Genomic DNA, 18,456 nt, shown 5'->3' with positions numbered 1-18,456 from the left:
GTACTTTGACACACTTGAAAAGAAAAGGTTGATTAGCCTGCCATTGGAGTGAATAAAGTAACAGCTAAATTGATGGAGCATCAGCTAGGATAGACCTTCACAGGCAAGCAGCTGCTCTTTGAAAAACACCAGGCAGGAATAAAATAAAACAAGTTTAAACACTAGGATAAAGAGGTATGCTAAGACAGATGGAAAGCCTTTTCTCCTATTCATATTCTCCAATTTTATTTTCCTGGTGAGCACAGAAACCTGTTTTATCAACAATACTATGTGGCTAATATACACAGCAGAAGGGTACCTCCTGCATACACTTCCCCTCTTTGTTATTCACATTAGCAACTGTGATGTTATTAGATGCAGAATAAAGCCCAAAGCTGTGTAAATCAGCCCATTTGATTTGTAAGAAGCAGCCATAATTTATGGCAGGAAAGGGAGAGAGGGAAGGGAGGGCAAAGAGGACAGACAAAGCCACTCTCGATTTCCAAGAGTAAAACACTTTAAAACACAGCCTAATATTAAGCCAGAGAGATTTATTTTTTGTTCCAGTAGACTGGGAAAATAATATATCCTCTGATGCTCATATACACACTGCAGATTTAGCAGAAGAGTTGATTCAGGACAATATTCTGAGGTGTGGACAAAAAGAATCGTAGAATCATAGAATGGTTTGGGTTGGAAGGGACCTTAAAGATCATCTAGTTCCAACCCCCTGCCACAGGCAGGGACACCTTCCACTAGACCAGGTTGCTCACAGCCCCATCCAACCTGGCCTTGAACACTTCCAGGGATGAGGCATCCACAACTTCTCTGGGCAACCTCTTCCAGTGTTTCACCACCGTCACAGTAAAGAATTTCTTCCTATTATCTAATCTAAATCTACCCTTTTTCTGTTTAAAGCCATTACCCCTTGCCCTATCACTACATGCCCTTGTAAAAAGTCCCTCTCCAGCTTTCTTGTAGGCCCCCTTCAGGTACTGGAAGGCTGCTATAAGGTCTCCCCGGAGCCTTCTCTTCTCCAGGCTGAACAACCCCAACTCTCTCAGCCTGTCTTCATAAGAGAGGTGCTCCAGCCCTCTGATCACCTCCGTGGCTCTCCTCTGGACTTGCTCCAACAGGTCCATGTCCTTCTTCTGTTGGGGACCCCAAAGCTGAACTCAATGCTTAATAAAGAAAATGTTCTTCTGATAATCTTATCTTTCTCAGGATGAAGCAGATTTCAGACATATCCAATGGACTTCACCTCAAAACCTCCCTACAGAGAGGTCCAGCCAATGCTTCTTCCCCAAATACCATGCCTGCGCAACGCCGCAGCTCACCACAGCCCAGTCTGTCCCCAGTCCTTTTCCCTCTCGCAGGATGGCACACATTTCCCCTCCAAGCGAGCTGGAGGCTTTATCAGTTTTGATCACTTCCTTTTTACTGATTGACAGTCAAAAAAAAAAAAAAAGTAATTTTTTGAAAGCCAACAGTGGTCTTTCCCCAGCACTGTACACAAAAGCCAAAAACGCAGCCTATGATTTTCTGCCTGTTTCAACAACATCTAAAGCATCTCTTTAGAGCTGCACATTAGTACGATGGAAAACAAGAAATGCCTTTTACCAGGAGCCTATGAACCAGCTGTTGCATTATTTTCCTTCAACCGGTGGAAAACAGGATCTCTGAAGCTGAGGATGACCATGCCACCTTCTAATCCAGACTACAAAATAAATTCTCCCTCTAAATTGTAGCAAACACTATCAAACCCAGTAAGCGTGTCCACATCACATTGAACAGCTCAGTCCCATAAGCTGGTAGTGAAATATGCCCAGTAGACTGTCAGGAGGGTGACCTGGGCATGGGTCCAAGGTTGGGTCCTCCAAAGTAATGTAATATGGCAGAGTGGAGCAGTGGGAAGAGCTTTGGTGCTGCAGATAACCAAGCTGACAGGTCCATCTCCTGTCCCGGTAACATGTTAACCATGGAAAGCCCACTAGGGCGTACCAAATTGAACTAACGTGGACCAGTGCCAGCTGTACATACCATAAACACCTGCAGCTGCAGACAAACAGCAGCTATAACTCATGACTTGGTTTGCCTAAAGAAGGGAATTAAAATAGTGAACTCTTATTTGGAGCAGGTTCCTGCTGTCAGCTGAAGTGAATATATATGTAAACCAAGGTGGGGGGCGGGATCTCCATGTCATGAGGTTTTCAGAAGACCAGCTTGGCTCGGATTCCCCCTTGACTAGTCCCGTTCCTTGAAATTACATCAGCCAGCTGGATGCCACATAACCATCACCTCCTCACCCATACTAATACTGAGCCCGTGGGTCTAGCCTGAACAAGTAACTCCCATTTCCAAGGCACAGCATTAACCAGATGAGTTTGTAACCCAAACAGTCTCTCACCCCACATACCAGGCTGCGTTACCCAAGGCAGCCAACCAGCTCCTACACGATCACACAGAAGGACACAGCTTGGCCTCTTACAGACCTAGAGCAAGTCAGTTTGCTGTAAGGTGCACTGCAAAGATTTTACGTTTCTTGGGGGAAAAGGCATTTCTGTTCACAAAAAATAGTAATTTTACTGGGCCATGATATCCTTGAAGGGAAGTACAGGAAGTGTTTTCTATTGTTTTATTAAAAAACTTATTTAATTAGATGTAGTTTATTTGGTAAGATAAATCAGCACTTGCATGTTTGATTTAATGACTGCCTAAACCAGCCAACTCCTTACACTCCGTGGGTTTACTGCAAAAGTATACGCTGAACATTTTTGGTAGCCATATTTTCTGTAAGAAGCTCCAGACTTTTCCTTGAACTGCCAGCCTGACTGCACTAAAAAAGCATGCAGTCAGCTGTGAGGGAGGCAGTTTCATGGCATACCAGCAATGCTGGTGGCAAGAGACACGTTTCTCCGTGGACCTTCTGAAGTTTTGCAGCCCCTGAGGTTGGGTTTGTAAAACTTAGGATTTATTCCATCAACAAACACGTTCCCCAGTTCAAATGGAGTATCAAGGGGTCAGACAGCTGAACAGGACAGTAAGGAAAGAGAAGTGCAATCTGATTTTCCGTGCTTGGCTTCTGTCAGAATTTAACTAGAGGACACAACATTTTTTAAAATCCCAGTTTACTATTTCATCTACATACTATCAGATTTGAATTGCACCTCTGAACTCTTGCATATATTTGGAAATGAAGGGCTGGTGGGACAGGGAGGAAAAGGGGAAGCAGGGGAAAACAGTCATTCCCTTTCTGTGCTGAAATATCCAGACTCTCAATATTTTACAGAAAATTGAATTAGTTTCTGTACCTACTACAGCATGTGTCTGAAAATTAGTGAAGTTTAAGGGTCAAACACACATGTTCAGTTCATGTCAGCTTTGACCAAATTTTACGTAAAAGAAATCTTTTTCTACAGAACAAGACATGCTTTGAGTATGTTGCTGCACCGTGTGAATAGCACACTAAAAGTAAACTCCTCCAATAAAACTGTAATTCATCTTGACTTAGATGGCTAAGCATAATACATATTCCATCAAAATAAAACACTGAGAAATGATTATTCCTCATTTTTAAAACACTGATTGTGGCTAAACACAGGTCCTTACAATTATCCGTAGCTACTTCAGAAAAAACAGGCCCAGAGTACAGCTAAATGAAATACTTAGAAGACAAAACTCTATAATCCTATTAGAGGAGCAATGACCATTATAGCTTGGCTTTTTCTGTATAGATGGGAATATACTGTTAGTAGCTTTTTTTTCCTTTTCTTTTTTAATTTATTTTTAAATAGGATGTATCTTTGGGCCTTATAGTTTGAGCTTGTCCAAATCAGCAGCAGAGCACAGATGCTCCATGTAAAAATGCCAGCGACTTCTTGATCTAGCAAATGAAACCACAATAGGGCTGTACTGGTTGCGGGGTTTTCCTGAGGCAGAGAGGGGAGTGCTGCTCTTATGATTTCACATGGAAAAATGTTTAGCAAACAGGCAATGTTCCATGTTGCTGCCTCAAAAAATGTACTCCTGCTCAGCAAAAAGAAAACCCTGCTTTTATTTGCAGCCCTAAGCAGCATCTCCCTGAAGTCAGAAGGTAGAAATAAGTAATTTTCTCCTGATGCAGTGAGAGCAGAGGTATAGCAAGTCAAGTTTTGGCTTCCACAATAAGTGTGCATTGCTACCACGTACTCATGCAGGGACTTCTCTCACTGCAAATAATTTTATTGCAAAAGAAGTAATACTCTCAGACAAGCTTGCTCCACTCCGCTAACTGGAGAATGAAAATAAATGTATTCCTTTATTCTAAAGTAATTAAACATGTTCCAGTACTCAGGGGAAGACGAACAGTGAAGTGAGGTGCCCAGTTTCACACAATCACTTCATAGAAAGGGGCGTGCTTTCAAAGGTCTCATCTCACAGGACAATAGCATACTGTAGCACAATTAAACTCCAGTATGCTGCACGTACCTAAGAGCTACAGCATCTCACATGAAAAGATGCATCTTGGAGTGACTTCATAGCTCTGCCTGGTGAGATGGGTAAAGAAATGTCAGCCGTGCGTTAGTGCAATAGACTGCAATGGAAGGCAACAGTTTGCCGCCAGAAAAAATGCCGAGCACTCCACCAAATTCGTATTACAACTCTGGAGAAATAGGAGCATTATCACATCCTCAAGGCTATTTGTAAGCTAAAGTAAGTTGCTAATCCTCAGATTTGAAATCTAGGCTCTGTAACACAAAAGCTAGCATGCAGCTGCCCTGCAAGTTTATCAGGGACAACAGTGACAAAACTGCAAATAAAAGTAATTCAGTTATCTGGAAAACATCTGATGGGCAACGTCAACGCTATGTAATTACATAGGTATGTTGCTACTTTACTGGAGGAGTTACTGAATTTTTTAATTTTGCAAGTAACTCTTAAGTGCTCTTAACAAACCAAGTAGTTTGTTAAGAAGCTAAGAAGCCTTACACACCTTATTCTTTGCCTCCCAGCTCTCTTTTCCAAATAAAGTACCTCTCATGAATCTCTGGACAAGGTAGGCACTAAAGCTTATCCCAGCTTCTGAGAGCTTGTTAGCCCAGGTACAACATCAAGCTAACATGTCTACTCAGTCTATAAAATGGCATTTGCTCAAGTTTGTACATGAAATTTGTGGATACATATCCAAAATTTTCTTTCTATGAACGGTCAAAGCAAGAAGTGAAAAGCCTTCTTCAGATTGCTCAAACACTTGGCTTCAGTTCAACCCATGTGGACTATTTCCAGGGACAATGTATTTCATCTACGTCCTTGGTTGGTCTGCTGATATTCAAGGAGGATGTCAACTGCACACATCTTTTTTTGTCCTGTGGATACATCCTCACTAAGAATCATCTTGGAGTAATCATGATCAGTTGCAGTTTGAACTCCACAAGGTCTAGCAGCTAAAAATCAGTTCTGCAGTGTATAAAAGGAAACTGTGTATACAAGAAAAATGCAGATTTGAACTAATTTACTGAAGTGACCACAATTAAACTGTCTTTGTAGTTCAGACCTTTGTTTGTAAACCCCAGTCCCAGCTCTCTTATCTATTCAAAACATAAGTAAAAGATTATTCAGCGTGCTAGACGGTAAATATTAAGACTGTATATTTCCTGATTCATAACATGAAAAAGTTTATCTTTAATAACCCAAACTACATTAACCATGATGTACCCAGAGTTGAAGAAATCAGAGCCTTTTGCATAAAGTTGCCAATAAAAAGAGATTGAATGGAAAACGTTCTGCCTCTAAAGGTCGTACAAGAGCTGGAATTTTACTGAAGTTTCTTGAAGGCTTTAAACATTAGCCTTGTTTATGCTGATCTAAGATCATGACAAAGGCTTCTAGCATAGCAGATGGGCATTTCCTGGTGTGTTATAAGTTGCTAAAAAAAAGGGAAAAAAAAGACTACCATTAAACACAATGAGACATTTCCAATGAAAGGATGACAGCTGTTCTTAATTGCAATTTGAAATCCCAGTTCTTAAGAGAGTACCATGCTGCCAACTCAGGAAGTGCATAATGAAAATTCTGGTCCATGTACACACAATACATAAAATGGGATTGCTGTCATTTCTGATAGGGCCTCTACCTGCCCTCACTTTTCAGTCTGCATTTAAGAAGCAAAACATATCAGTGCCTCCTTTTAAGTACTTTCCAGTGTGCAAAAAGTCCCAAAATTCTAATGAAGAGAAAAATGAAGCTACTGGATCATATTTTAAAAATCAAGTTATATTTAAAGCCACGTGAAGTGTTTAAAAATGCTTTTATTTCCAAGTCCTCTCATAACATCAGTCAATTTTCTAACCAGAAGAATCTCATTTTGTTAAGCAGCACAAAAAAGGCTAGTCTTATTTCTAGTCTAGACGTACAAATGAAGAGCTGGAAGAACTATTTGAAATGTTGAGAAGAGACAAAGAGCAGTTATGTCTTGACAAATTTGGGGAACTGCATTACAAAAATGAAAAATTACTGCAGGTCCTTTCCTTTATTTAATTAAGAGCCCACTTCATTCACAAAATTCAGTCAGACATACTGAATGGATTCCCAAGCCTTTTGTGTGAATTAGAGGGATTCTACTTTATGTGACAATGTGAATTAATTGAAAAAAGTCGCAGCATTTTATGTCCTCAAAATATCAATGGCATAATATGAACGCTAGCCAGAACATTCCAGTTCTAGGAAAATGAGAGAAATGGGATCTGGCAAAAAAGTTACCATTAGTTTAGACTACTGGAGCATTAACACACATCTCCAACTATCCAACATATATTAAGACTTTTTTTTGCCTTTTTTTTTTTAAATTATCTTTGCTCTAACAATCTAGCCAAACTCCAAACTCTTTTATGCTTACAAATAAACACAGACTATAACAAGTACACTCACATGCAAAAAAAGAAGAGAGAGAGATTGTCACAGATAACTAAAAACATTTGACTCTCAATCCTCAACATGACTGAACTCAAATGTGAAAGTATGCTGTGTACAGATGTACAAGTAAATATTTGAAAACAGTTCTGAAAACAAAGTTATTTTGTTGAGGCTCTAAGCCAGCAGTTAATTCATGAAGGATGCCCCAAGATTATTTTCTTTCGTACACCATGACGACAATTATAGAGTTACAGAAGCATCTGGAACAGATCTCAAGTTAAGTGTTTCCCTTACAAACTCACTATGTTTTAAAGGTACCCAATTCTTGCATTTTTTGCAAGCTTCTTCAAAAAGTCCACTGGACACATGAATATTTTTTGGTTTTTTTTAATCAGCTAGGACCACACATGGCTCTCCAAATGAGAAACTGATGGATGAGCAGGCTCTACCGGAGCCAGGTGGGTCCTGCTCAGAGAGAGGGGCCTCTGGCAGCGGTACTTCAGGCTGTGACTGGCAGTACTGCCAACTGGGATGGCTGTGGAGACCGAAATCGTTCGTGAGCCAGTGGATTTCATGATGGCAGTATATGCTGCTGTAGCTTCCGAGACAAAGAGATGCTGGAGGGCGAGACCAGAGGTAGAGTCCTCTCTGCCTCCTGGGGTAATTCTGGGAGACAGTTTTATCTTGATGCTTTTTATATCCCCTGTAGTCTATATATACTCTCTCCTAGCCTAGAAAGTGTTTAAATGCCACAACAGCACAAAAACCCACCTGGACTCCACACCACTAGACTGCCTGATGTCTAGGCAAGCCTGTGTGCAGGCAGCTCCACCCCACCTGTGCTACAGCTCTCTGGCTACACACAGGTTCATACTTTTTCATGTTGGATATCCCATGTCCCAGACACTTACAAAAGAATGACAGCACCAGTGTCATACACAAAGAATTTAAAGGGCTTTTTCATTTCTTAATTTAGGCCATGCTACTTAGGGGACCGACGGAAAGGCTCATTCGAGTGAACTTTGGAATCCAGTCTAAATGTCACTCCAGACCATTTTAAAAATTAAAATAAAGCACAACATTCATCTATTCACTGCTTTTCCACACTGTTTATACTTCTTGGGTGTTGGGTGCATTTTTTGAGCCTCCTTACAACCACATGTCCTGCTATAAATCAGTTCCTGTATTATTATGCATTATTACAAAATTTCATGCAATCTAATACCGGCAGCAAACAAGCAATTACTGTTCTTGTCAATGACTATATTCACCTCTGAAGCACTGGGGTGAGATGGCTGCATTACATGCTATCCAAACCAACTAAAATAGCCCTGCTCAAATTTCAGGAAAAAGCTAAATTTATTGTTGCATGCGAAAGAAACCTTGCTTTATACCCTAAGCCTTCAAGTCCACAAATCGCTTCCAAAATGCTCTTCAGAGAATCAGACGGCCATTACAATATGGCCACATCACAACTGCCTTCCTCAAAACTCTGTTTTCTCAGAAGGACTTCTGAGGTCTCCTACCAAGTGTAAAATTTAGGAAACTCTGCATCCCATGGGTGGTGTGCCAGCAGCCTGCAACAGAAGAGGCTCTTCACAGGCATGAAGTCTTCTGATTCTTGAAGCAACTGTGGTGCTTCATCCCCTTTTCATCTATACACTCAAGGGATTTACATTCGTGGATACACCATATCCAGTACTGCCTCACTATAGAGGTTAAGAGAGTAATAAGCCTGACCCCTTCTAAAATAAGACTTCAATATTCTCTGTAGGTTTTGTTTTCCCCCTTCTTCTTTCAACTCATTCCTAGCATGGATTTAACAATTAGGTACAGGCAGTCCTCCCTAATTGCTATTTATGATTTCTGTCAGCCATAGATGCTCCCTCTCTGCCCAGCTGTTAATTTTGCCAACTAACCTCTGAAGTGATCGTCTTCCCTCAACTCTAAATCTCTTCTGAAAGAGGCACTCTGCTGAGCTACATGAACAAGTCCAAAGACCGTGTCTCTGGAGAAGTCAGGAATTACTAGGAATAAGAACAAAAGGTCTGTAAAAAGGGGATACTGCAAGATGAACGAAACCAGGGCGGGGGTGGAATTTAAAAAAAAAAAAAAAAAAAAAAAAAAAAAAAAACCAAAACCCACCAAAATGAAAGCAAATGAAGATGAGGATAGGGCAAACTGAAAAGGAAATGTTAAAACAAACATACTGGGGCAAAGAAGGACACTAAACTACGGCACAGGCTCTCACCCCACCACCCCCTTCTTCAACAAATAAAGATAGCTACTGTGTATCTTAAAATTCTGCTACCTATGGGGAAAAGCTTAGTTTTACATATAGGCAAAAACTATCCTTCACAGGTGGGGCTTTATCATGCCCTTCAGACAAAAATATTTGTTTTAAATCAAGGAGGAAAAAGAGTTACTGTAACCTTGGTGTTTCCAAAGACATGCAATCCTGGAATACCAGCAAAAAAAGCCAGAAGCAAAAATATAACTTCTATATTCACTGCTTACGTTGGCTCAAAACTTGAAAAGGAAACAGCAAATTGTATCTATTGTCAGAGTAATTGCAGATATCTGCGAGAGAACAATTTGCCCCAATAATTATTAATATGATTATCACTGAAATGGGGAACATTAATAAGTTCATCATTCTTGCATTTTAATAGGCATCAGGTTGATATCTTTGTGCTTGTATCCTGTATAAAGGCAAGCTGGTTTTCATGAGTTGCCTGCAAAAGTTTAAGTCTCTCTAAATTTGAAAGCTTTTAATGCAAAATTATTGTCTCTTCAGAAATATTTGACTTAAAAGAACTAATAACAAGTAAATAAAATATACAGCAAAATTGCCTAAGTGGAATGCAACAGATGTCTGATAAAAGCCTTCTCCAGAAATTTTCCTGCTGTCCCAGTCATTCACCATAAATACTTCAGTGCATAGCTAAAAAAATGCACGTTGACTCTGAACTCTTATTTGCTTGTAGCTTGCCGTTAGCAGTACAGTTGCCACTTCCTATTTTGTCCCTCAACTTAAAATAATCCATATTTCTTCTAAAGCGAGCAGGTAAGGCATTTCAGAACATGAAGGGGAGCAAAAAGCCACATACCACCCTACCTCCCAGAGACGGAGACCTGCTAGTAGCCAGGAGCCGATGTTAGGATAGGAAATGCAAGAAAGCACCTACTCTGCAATCCCTTAAAGCAAATCCGTTACTGGTAGGAAAGTGACACGACATGACGGTTACAAATAAATGGTACGATAAGCTATTTATTTCCTATTGCCTTCACTTCAAAGATGCCAGCAGCTGCCTTTGTCACTGGTGGAAGTCAATGTAAATTAGCAAGATAGACAGCTTGGTTCCCTCTCATGTCTAGCTTACCCACAAGGTAAGCAAAACAGCAATTACATCAACTGAAAGAGTAATTACATCAACTGAAAGAGCAGAACAGCAGTGTAAGGACAGCACAAATCAAGCAGCAAACTGTTTTAACACTGAAATGTCATACTCTGCCCTGGCAAGTCAGAGACAAGTTTGATCCTGCCTTGCAGATAAAGACAAAACCAGCAAGATTAACAAAACATTGAAAAAAACAATTAAAAAGCTTGGTAAACTTCCTATCACAGCTATGCAAATAGCCACAGACTATGAAAACAAGTATTCCAGGAGGCCTAGAAAAGTAACACTTTATTACATGGTGCCACAACAACAGTGGTGTATTTAGAGAGAAATGAACTATTAAAATAAAATCTCTTTGATCAAATTTTATCAGGTGTAACACTATCCACAATCACCTGACCAGAAACTTTCTCCCAGAAATTGTTTGGCTGCCCATTCAAAATGTGTCCGTGGCCTTACACTATAGTTTCCAAAGAACATTAAAAGCAAAAACCTGCCCAAAGCCTGCAATTAAGTATTAACTAGCGTCATTGAAAGCGTCAGTCACTCTCGCAGATGCTCTTGAGGAAACACAGAGCAGATGACTAGATGTTCACTCCCTCGTCTTTCAGATTAGTGTTAAGAAAACACGTGAACAGATTTTTCACTCCCATGGGCATATGTTTCCTTCAATGACCGTACATGGAAGAAACCTATAGGTATGGATTTCCTTCATGTCATTATCCACTTCTCTCTCTTTTTCCTTCTGTTTTCATTTGCTCACCAAGCCTGATATTTTACTGGGACAGTTGGCATTCTCAAGCACATCCTCCCTGTACCAATCCATAACATTGCACATACCTCGAGCCTAAACAGAAGGTCATACAAAACTACTGAAAAATAACCAAAACGTGATTTAGATTCATCGTTTCCCAGGAGCTCCCACACAGAGACGGAGCTCTGGGAATGCCCCATGACAGTCTGCTCCAGAGATGCTGATGCTTAAAACCTGGGGTTGCCAAACCTGAAGGTTCTCTCTAAAATGACAGACCTTGGAGAATGTGAGCTATCATGCCAACAGGTGACAGCAGGTTTATTTCTGACGGAAGAGTTTTGGTGCCATACAGACCTGGTTTCTACAGCAATCTCAAACCAAACCACTGCTAGAAATTTTTTGCAATAAATTGTTTGCATTTTTCTAGCTAACACTAGTAACAAAATTAGATTGATTATTTGTACAAAGGAGATGCTGAAATAAGAAACAGACTATATATAATTTTGGTTTTAGACACACTTTCTAGGTCATATGCATTAGTTTCCTTATAAACAGTCAAGAGTTTTGCTTTACTCAGGATTACACAATAGGAACCAAAAGTCTTTTCCCAACGCACACTTAAATGGTGCAGTGGGCTTACCCACAATCAATTCTTCTGAAGAGGCCATGGCTCAACAGAGATTTACACATCAAAGAAAAATAAGTATGTACATCTCCACAAATCAGTGTGGGGTTTTTTTACCCCCATGGCAGAAGAAATACCACAAATTGCAATTTGTCTCACAGCATCTCTTCATTAAAGTTCCTGAGCAGCTAAAAAAAAAACACCTTGAAGATTGCAAGGTCTGTGGAAGTGTAGCAACCTCCCCAGGTATGCCTGAACCCTGCTTTTAACAGTGGCCTGCTACTCCCAAGATCAGTCAACCCTAGAATTAGCTGCAAGCTCCAAGGCTGGGATGATGCCGGCTCTGTCCCAAACCCAGTTCTTGGCCCATACTGACCAGCGTGGTAGGCAAGCACCCTGTTGGTGATCAGTCTAGGCTTGGCTGCAGCAGGACCATACGGTCACCCTGTAAGCTCACCTCACGGTCTATTAAACAGCATTCAAGTACCAGCTCTCTGTTCAAAGAGTGAACAAATGGACTGGCGTGAATCCTTAGGCTACAGCACAAGTCACTATATATTAAAGGGGATGAAAAGTTGTTTAGGCTTGTCAGAGATGGCGTAAGGCAGCCTGCATAGCCCTTATTTTAGACACCTACAATATTTTAAAGTATCTTTTAAAGATGGTGAGAAGTTTACCAATTTTAGCAGAGACAAAAGTGACTCTCTTGATTCTGCAGTTCTCATAAGCATCTACAGACAGGTGGGAAGGAAAGCAAGGTCACCATCAGGTAAGATCATTTTATATTTCTACAGTTTGAAAAGAAAACACTGCATCTGTAAAAGAAACCATAACAAAGATTATTTCGTAATCCTGTTTTTTTAAAGATATGTTGTCAGAAGACAAAATTTGCATACAGAAGCAATACCAAATAAAGAAAATTTGTGGAGAGATCATATCTGTCCAAGACAAATTAGTCTTACAGTTTTCATGACTTGGCACTCTATCCAAACTTGCAAGGAAAATCTATTACTATCATGCAGTCGAGATCTCCTGACGTAAGTTAAAATTCAACATTTTCTCACTTCAAACTACTGCTCTTAAAGTGGATTTCTAGTGTTTGGACTCCAGAAATTCTTGCTCTGAGATGGCAGCCTGACCATACAATTATTGTCATTAGTGATGATGTTTATGAAACATTTTTCTACCAAGTTAAGACTCTCATAATACATACAAGAATGACCGTTGACTATTTCTATTCTGGAAAACCATCTCTCCAGAGAGATGGAAAAATGTGGAGATCAATATATTAATATGTACTTGATTCAACATGTAACCAAATACATAGTACTGACTTTCACAATGTCAGACAAACTGTAGCTCCCAGATTTTATTTTTAAAATCCTCCATCATATGACAGTAAATTTTATGCAGCTGAACAAAGTTAGCAGAGCAGAAAGTTCTTTTAGCAAGCAACTGTGTTAATTTAGCACGCAATTGTGCTTGCTAAACAAAAATGTGAAGAAAGAAAACCTGAACGTAGCCAGAGTTCAGATCCAAGAGGGCCAAGAACTACCAGAAACTTATTTGATCTGATTAATTGGCTGCCTGCATTTCAGCCAATGTAGCTGGAAAAGTTACAGATGAAGTCTGAAGGCAAAAAATTAATCAGAACAAACTAACTTCCAGAACTCTTTCCACACATAATTTGCTTTTAACCTAAAAACTAACACTGAAGGAAGATGCATAAACTTATGGCCATGTTTAGACACTTATCCGATCGCTGATCACTCAAGTCAGTCTCCTGAATATGTGACTGCAAAGTCAGGTGGCAACCTCACAACACACTGGAAACACTTCTCTATCCCAGCATTACCCCGAGGAGAGGAACAGCTGGCTTTAATCTCACCGCTACGATGTCTAACAAGATAAAACAATTACTGCAACATACAGACCTTGAAGACAAGGTACCTCATTTTCAGCCATACCACCTTTGATCACACCTGTGATCAAAGTCTTGTCCTATTATGGACAGGGCTTAACCATGTTCCATTACTCTTAATAATTCTGACCAGGTCCAAATAATATGGGTTGTCTCAGTTCTTTATAACCACAAGGCAAGGCCTTTGACTTCTTTGCAATATGCACCCCTGTAGAGGAATTACAGAAGGTGAATGAACGTCAGAATAAGAGATTATACCTACTTCCCAGCCTTCTATTGCTAAATTTAGACTTGGAATTTACATCATATGCAAATCATATTTTGCAATCTTATATGTCTGTATATATGCTATACATTTTAGCCTTAAAATTTGCATTATATATTTATGGCACTCTGGCTGCCCTCTTAGAATGGGCTCATTTCCATCCAGCACAGAGGAGAGGAGACCAAGCTTTTATTTTCCTACAGTTACCATTCAGACATATCCAATATGTTTCTGCATTCATCATGAGGGTTTTTTCATTTTTTGCATTGTGCAAAGAGAAATTAAGAGTTTCAGATATCAAAAGTAACACTATATGACTCAAACATTTTTAACACCTAGAAGCTTTCACAAGGCAATCTGGACTTTGAAAGAAACAGATTTCCTTGAAAACAGACTACTTACTTTACAATACAGTAACAAAGGCTACTGCTAACATTTACTGGAAAATGTTCTGAAATGCACAGACCAGGATCTAAATAGGTGGAACGGAAAGAGTAATTCATCTTGACTTCTCTTTAAAATAAGGATGAACTAATAAAAATTCATTTTGGGGGAGTGGTGGTGTGATTTTTGTTTGCTTTAATCAACACAGACCTTTTGATGAGAGAGACAGCTGGTACCATCTGTTTCAGGACAGAATGAAAACAGACTTCTTCACTGTACTTACATGTGAGGACTGAGTTCATAAAAGTTTCGGTTTCTGTATTCTTCCACTTTCTCTGGAGTATAAATGGGTAGAGATCTGTAGGGGTTTATTGATATCACCACGCTGCCAATGTATGTCTGTTGAAGGAAAACAAAAAAAAAAATTTTGTGGATTTTTTCTTTTTAACATATTTTTGCTGCTTATATATTAGTCTCCCATTTAATACTTATGCAAAAACAAACGAACAAAAAGCCTAATTGTAGCAATGAATAAATATGCACATACACTCTGAAACACCTTTTAGATCTCTCTCAACAATCACTGTTGCGTACCAAGTAGCAATTTCTACATAACTGAAAGCCTCTTACGAACATTTTTTAAAAGAAAGCCCAATCATACGATATTTCTGTGACTAATTCAGTTGGGGGAGGGAAAGGGAAAAGGACACAGATGTTCACGAAGAACCGACTCCATCTGTATGGCAAATGTCACATGAGTTTTGCTGCAGCCCTTGGGCACTCATACAAAACCATGTAAAGGCAAGGCCGGAGTTGGACTGCACTCCCTCACCCGAGGAGGAGCTTCGCGCCATCTCTTCAAAGCCTCGGGCACAGAAGAGCTTCACAGAGAAGAAACCTGAAGGCTAATAGCCTCTGACAGGTTTCTGTCAAAGGAGAGATTTACTGTCAGGATTCAACTCAGTCAAAGTCCTGCCATGGTTCCTCAGCAGACGTGAAACATAATTTTTATTTCCAGATTCTAAACATACTTGCCATTACCCTTGGAAAGCAGATGGAACAATGCATTGTTTTACTCTGTTAGGTCCCATTCACTACTGAGCTGAATGAAGACCAATACTGTACACCATGATTACCATGTCGGCACACGACACAATTAACCTGCCTTCGTCAAGCCTACTGCCAGGTGCCCCACAGCTCTCTACACCTCCCTCCAGCTGCAAGGGCTGCATTCAAATACACCCAAGTGGCAAAAAATGCCAAAACCCCATTCCACCTGCCTGCAGATACCGATCAAAGATTAATTAAACCCCAAGTGTTTGTTATCTCTTTCTACAACCATGAAACAAATAAATAACACCTGGTGAAACATGATTTTTCCAATAACCAGGAACTCCCTGGGAGGTATAAAGGCTGTACACAAAAGCCACAGGTTCCCGTTATTTGGATTACATTTGCTAGTAACTACAGAAGAAAAACAATGGTTTTTACATAGATCTATGATTTTTAAATGGCTTCTTTGCAGATATACCTTAGCACCTTGCAATCACTATTTGGATTTCTCCCCACAATTTTTCTTACAGGGAAGTGCTGTAATATGCATTTTTAAATGGGAACAGAGGCACAAGGAGCCGGAGTTACTCACCAACAAGCTCAGCAGAGCACTGAATTACCTCCAGAGCTGCAGTCACAAATTAAAAACATTAATTGCTGCAACCCTTCTCTAACTTTCATGTCTAAAGCAATTTTCTGCTAAATGCTAACCAAATTTGGTCCTAAGCAGAAAGCTAGGAGAGCAAGATTTCCCATTTTCCACAGCACCCGTATGCACAGGCAAGCTGTAAACTCACACGGCATTTTCTGTCCCACTTAAAACAGAGTTGAACAAACTACACTGCAGTGATAAAACAAGTAGCAGGAGGCTTCCAGAGACTCTCATAGTTCATTCTTGTAGTCTTTACTAACCAAAGGATGAAACAGAAGCAGCCACTGCTGACAATTCATCGTACAACTGCTGCTACGATGAAAGACAATGCTTCACTAATTGGGCTCAAGACTCACCATTTCTAAACAACGCATACTTTCTCCTCTCCTTTGGAAACAGCCAGAAACCTTCTGCAAAACATTTCCCCCATGCATCTGAGCCCAGAACAGACCATATACCCTAGAAACAGGCTGGTTTCTCACCAAGAGCCCATGCAGAGTGCTGCGAGTGGGAGCCAGCCTGAAGGTGCCTCACATCTTGGCAGCCAGGCTGCAACTCAAAAGAGGGACAACTCCAATCTGCCTCTCACCACAACCCAGGAGGGAAGCGCCCCCAAAGGCATTCAGATACAGACTGTTGAGAAAATCCCAAAATAATTAAGATTTTTGCTTCTTTCAAACACACGCCGCAGTGTGTGCTTATATATAATTTTCTTCAAATAAAAAAAAAAAAAAAAAAATCGTTCTAGCTTTGTGGTCATCCTTCCCCTAAGGAGGAAAGTATTTTCCATCTATGTCTAATCTTTTTGGCTGAACAAGAAGAAAATGCAAAAATTGCCTTTCTACAGTGTTTACTTTGCTCTCTCAACACATGCAGCTTTGGCAATTTGCAAGCCTACAGATTCTTGGCGAGAATAACAGGTACCCAAGAGTAAGCTTTCTAGTCTTCACAAGTGCATAGATACCCCCGCTAGGACTCTTTCATGATAAAACATTGATATGTTAATGTGTTTCCTCCTAAATCTTAAGAGTTTGTGAATTTAGCCTGTTGTGAAATCAGTGCTGGAAACTAACAACAGAAGAGAGGTGAAAGTCAGATCTTGAAGATTATATTTTGAAACAGGAATTCTTTGGAACTCGGACACTTGCCCTTTTCAGCTATTCTGCTACCATAATAACATACAATTTAATTGCTAAGTTCCTTGAAGTACCCTGAGATGCCAAGGTAAAGAAAGATGAGTGAAAGCTAAAAACTTGATTTTTAATTTTGAATACAGGCATTCAAATGAGATTTATTTAGAACCATCTCTTCACAGCTAAGTATTGCTTAGACAATGTATTTTGGGAATTAAAGTCAACTGTTTATTGTCAGACATGAACAAATACAGGCCATTTCCCAAAATACCAATATTTCAAAAGATCAGGTGACTATATAGAAACAAAGACATACACATGTCCATTTTAAACACCAAGCCAAAGCATGCCAAGAAATCAGGTTTTGCTGCAAAGCTGCTTACAAGAACTAATACATTTCCTCTTCTAAAAACGCCAATATCTCAAAGCTGATGCCTAATAGCTACTTGCTACTGGTGGTCTGAGAGATTCCACATAACAGGGATAAACAGATCTGGAAAATAGCTTTCCCACATAACATCTGCCTTCCCACTAGAACTCTATTATAAACAAACAAAATAAATGGTTTAAATCCTCGAGCAAGCCACAAGCACAGAAACATTCCAGTGCTGAAAGCAGAATGCCCAAGAGTAGTGGGAGACCATACTGTGGCACTCCAGGGACTAAAGAGATCCTTCATTCTCCCCGTTTAAGGAAAAAAATGAAACCCCAAAGGAATGGCCTCATGATGATGAATGCACAGAATGCAGTCAGGAGATGTGATTTCTTTCTTGGCTTTGACATAGTCTTGTTATGCGAGTTTGGACAAGATCTGCTGTCTCCTCAAGTTTTGTTAACTAGAGATTCTTGATAATACTCCTTCCTCCAAATTTCCACTTTATTGCAATAACTCACAAAGGCAAATTCTACCTCCTTGGCGTGTTTGTCCAGAACCCAAACCAAAAGGACTCTCACTTGTCATTTATCAGTGCATCTGTCATGTAGCATGGCAACACGGTAATGAGCTAACATTTCATCTGCAGAAAAGAGCATTCAAATTTCCATCAGGCCAAATGACAACACATTCTGCATTCTCCACCAAAACAACGCAGACAACTCATTCCTGTTCAGTAAAGGGTTTAAGACCCTGAGTAGGAAGGAAATTCTAAATCACAACTCAACTGGAAAAGCCGATAATATTTGTTACATCACTTCTAAGTACTGTTGGAGATGCAACATCCAAGACACTTTGATGCCTCATTTTCTCCCCCTAGGACTGAAAGCAAACATAACCACTTGGGGCAAGATGTTACTACTACTTCAAGCTTCCATCCGCCTTGCAAGGCCTTCTGTGCCTTTCTAACCCAAGCAACTTTAAGACTGGCTTAAGAAGAGGCCTGAAATAGCAAGACGATGTGA

At 40.0% G+C, this 18,456-nt stretch overlaps 1 protein-coding gene across 4 annotated transcripts in view; it reads right to left on the bottom strand.

Moving 5' to 3' along the window:
• MYO1B (myosin IB) overlaps nt 1-18,456 on the bottom strand; it is a 118,072-nt gene that overhangs the window by 70,661 nt on the left and 28,955 nt on the right. For all 4 annotated transcript variants that reach the window (XM_076342242.1, XM_076342244.1, XM_076342245.1 and 1 more), the window contains exon 3: nt 14,504-14,619. In XM_076342242.1, coding sequence (XP_076198357.1) covers nt 14,504-14,619 — 116 coding nt within the window. The remainder of the gene's footprint in view (nt 1-14,503; nt 14,620-18,456) is intronic.

This window comes from Aptenodytes patagonicus, chromosome 6 (assembly GCF_965638725.1).
Source record: "Aptenodytes patagonicus chromosome 6, bAptPat1.pri.cur, whole genome shotgun sequence".
Classification (NCBI taxonomy): Eukaryota; Metazoa; Chordata; class Aves; order Sphenisciformes; family Spheniscidae; genus Aptenodytes; species Aptenodytes patagonicus.
Note: the sequence above shows the minus strand (reverse complement) of the source record. Positions and strands in the feature narration are given on the sequence as shown.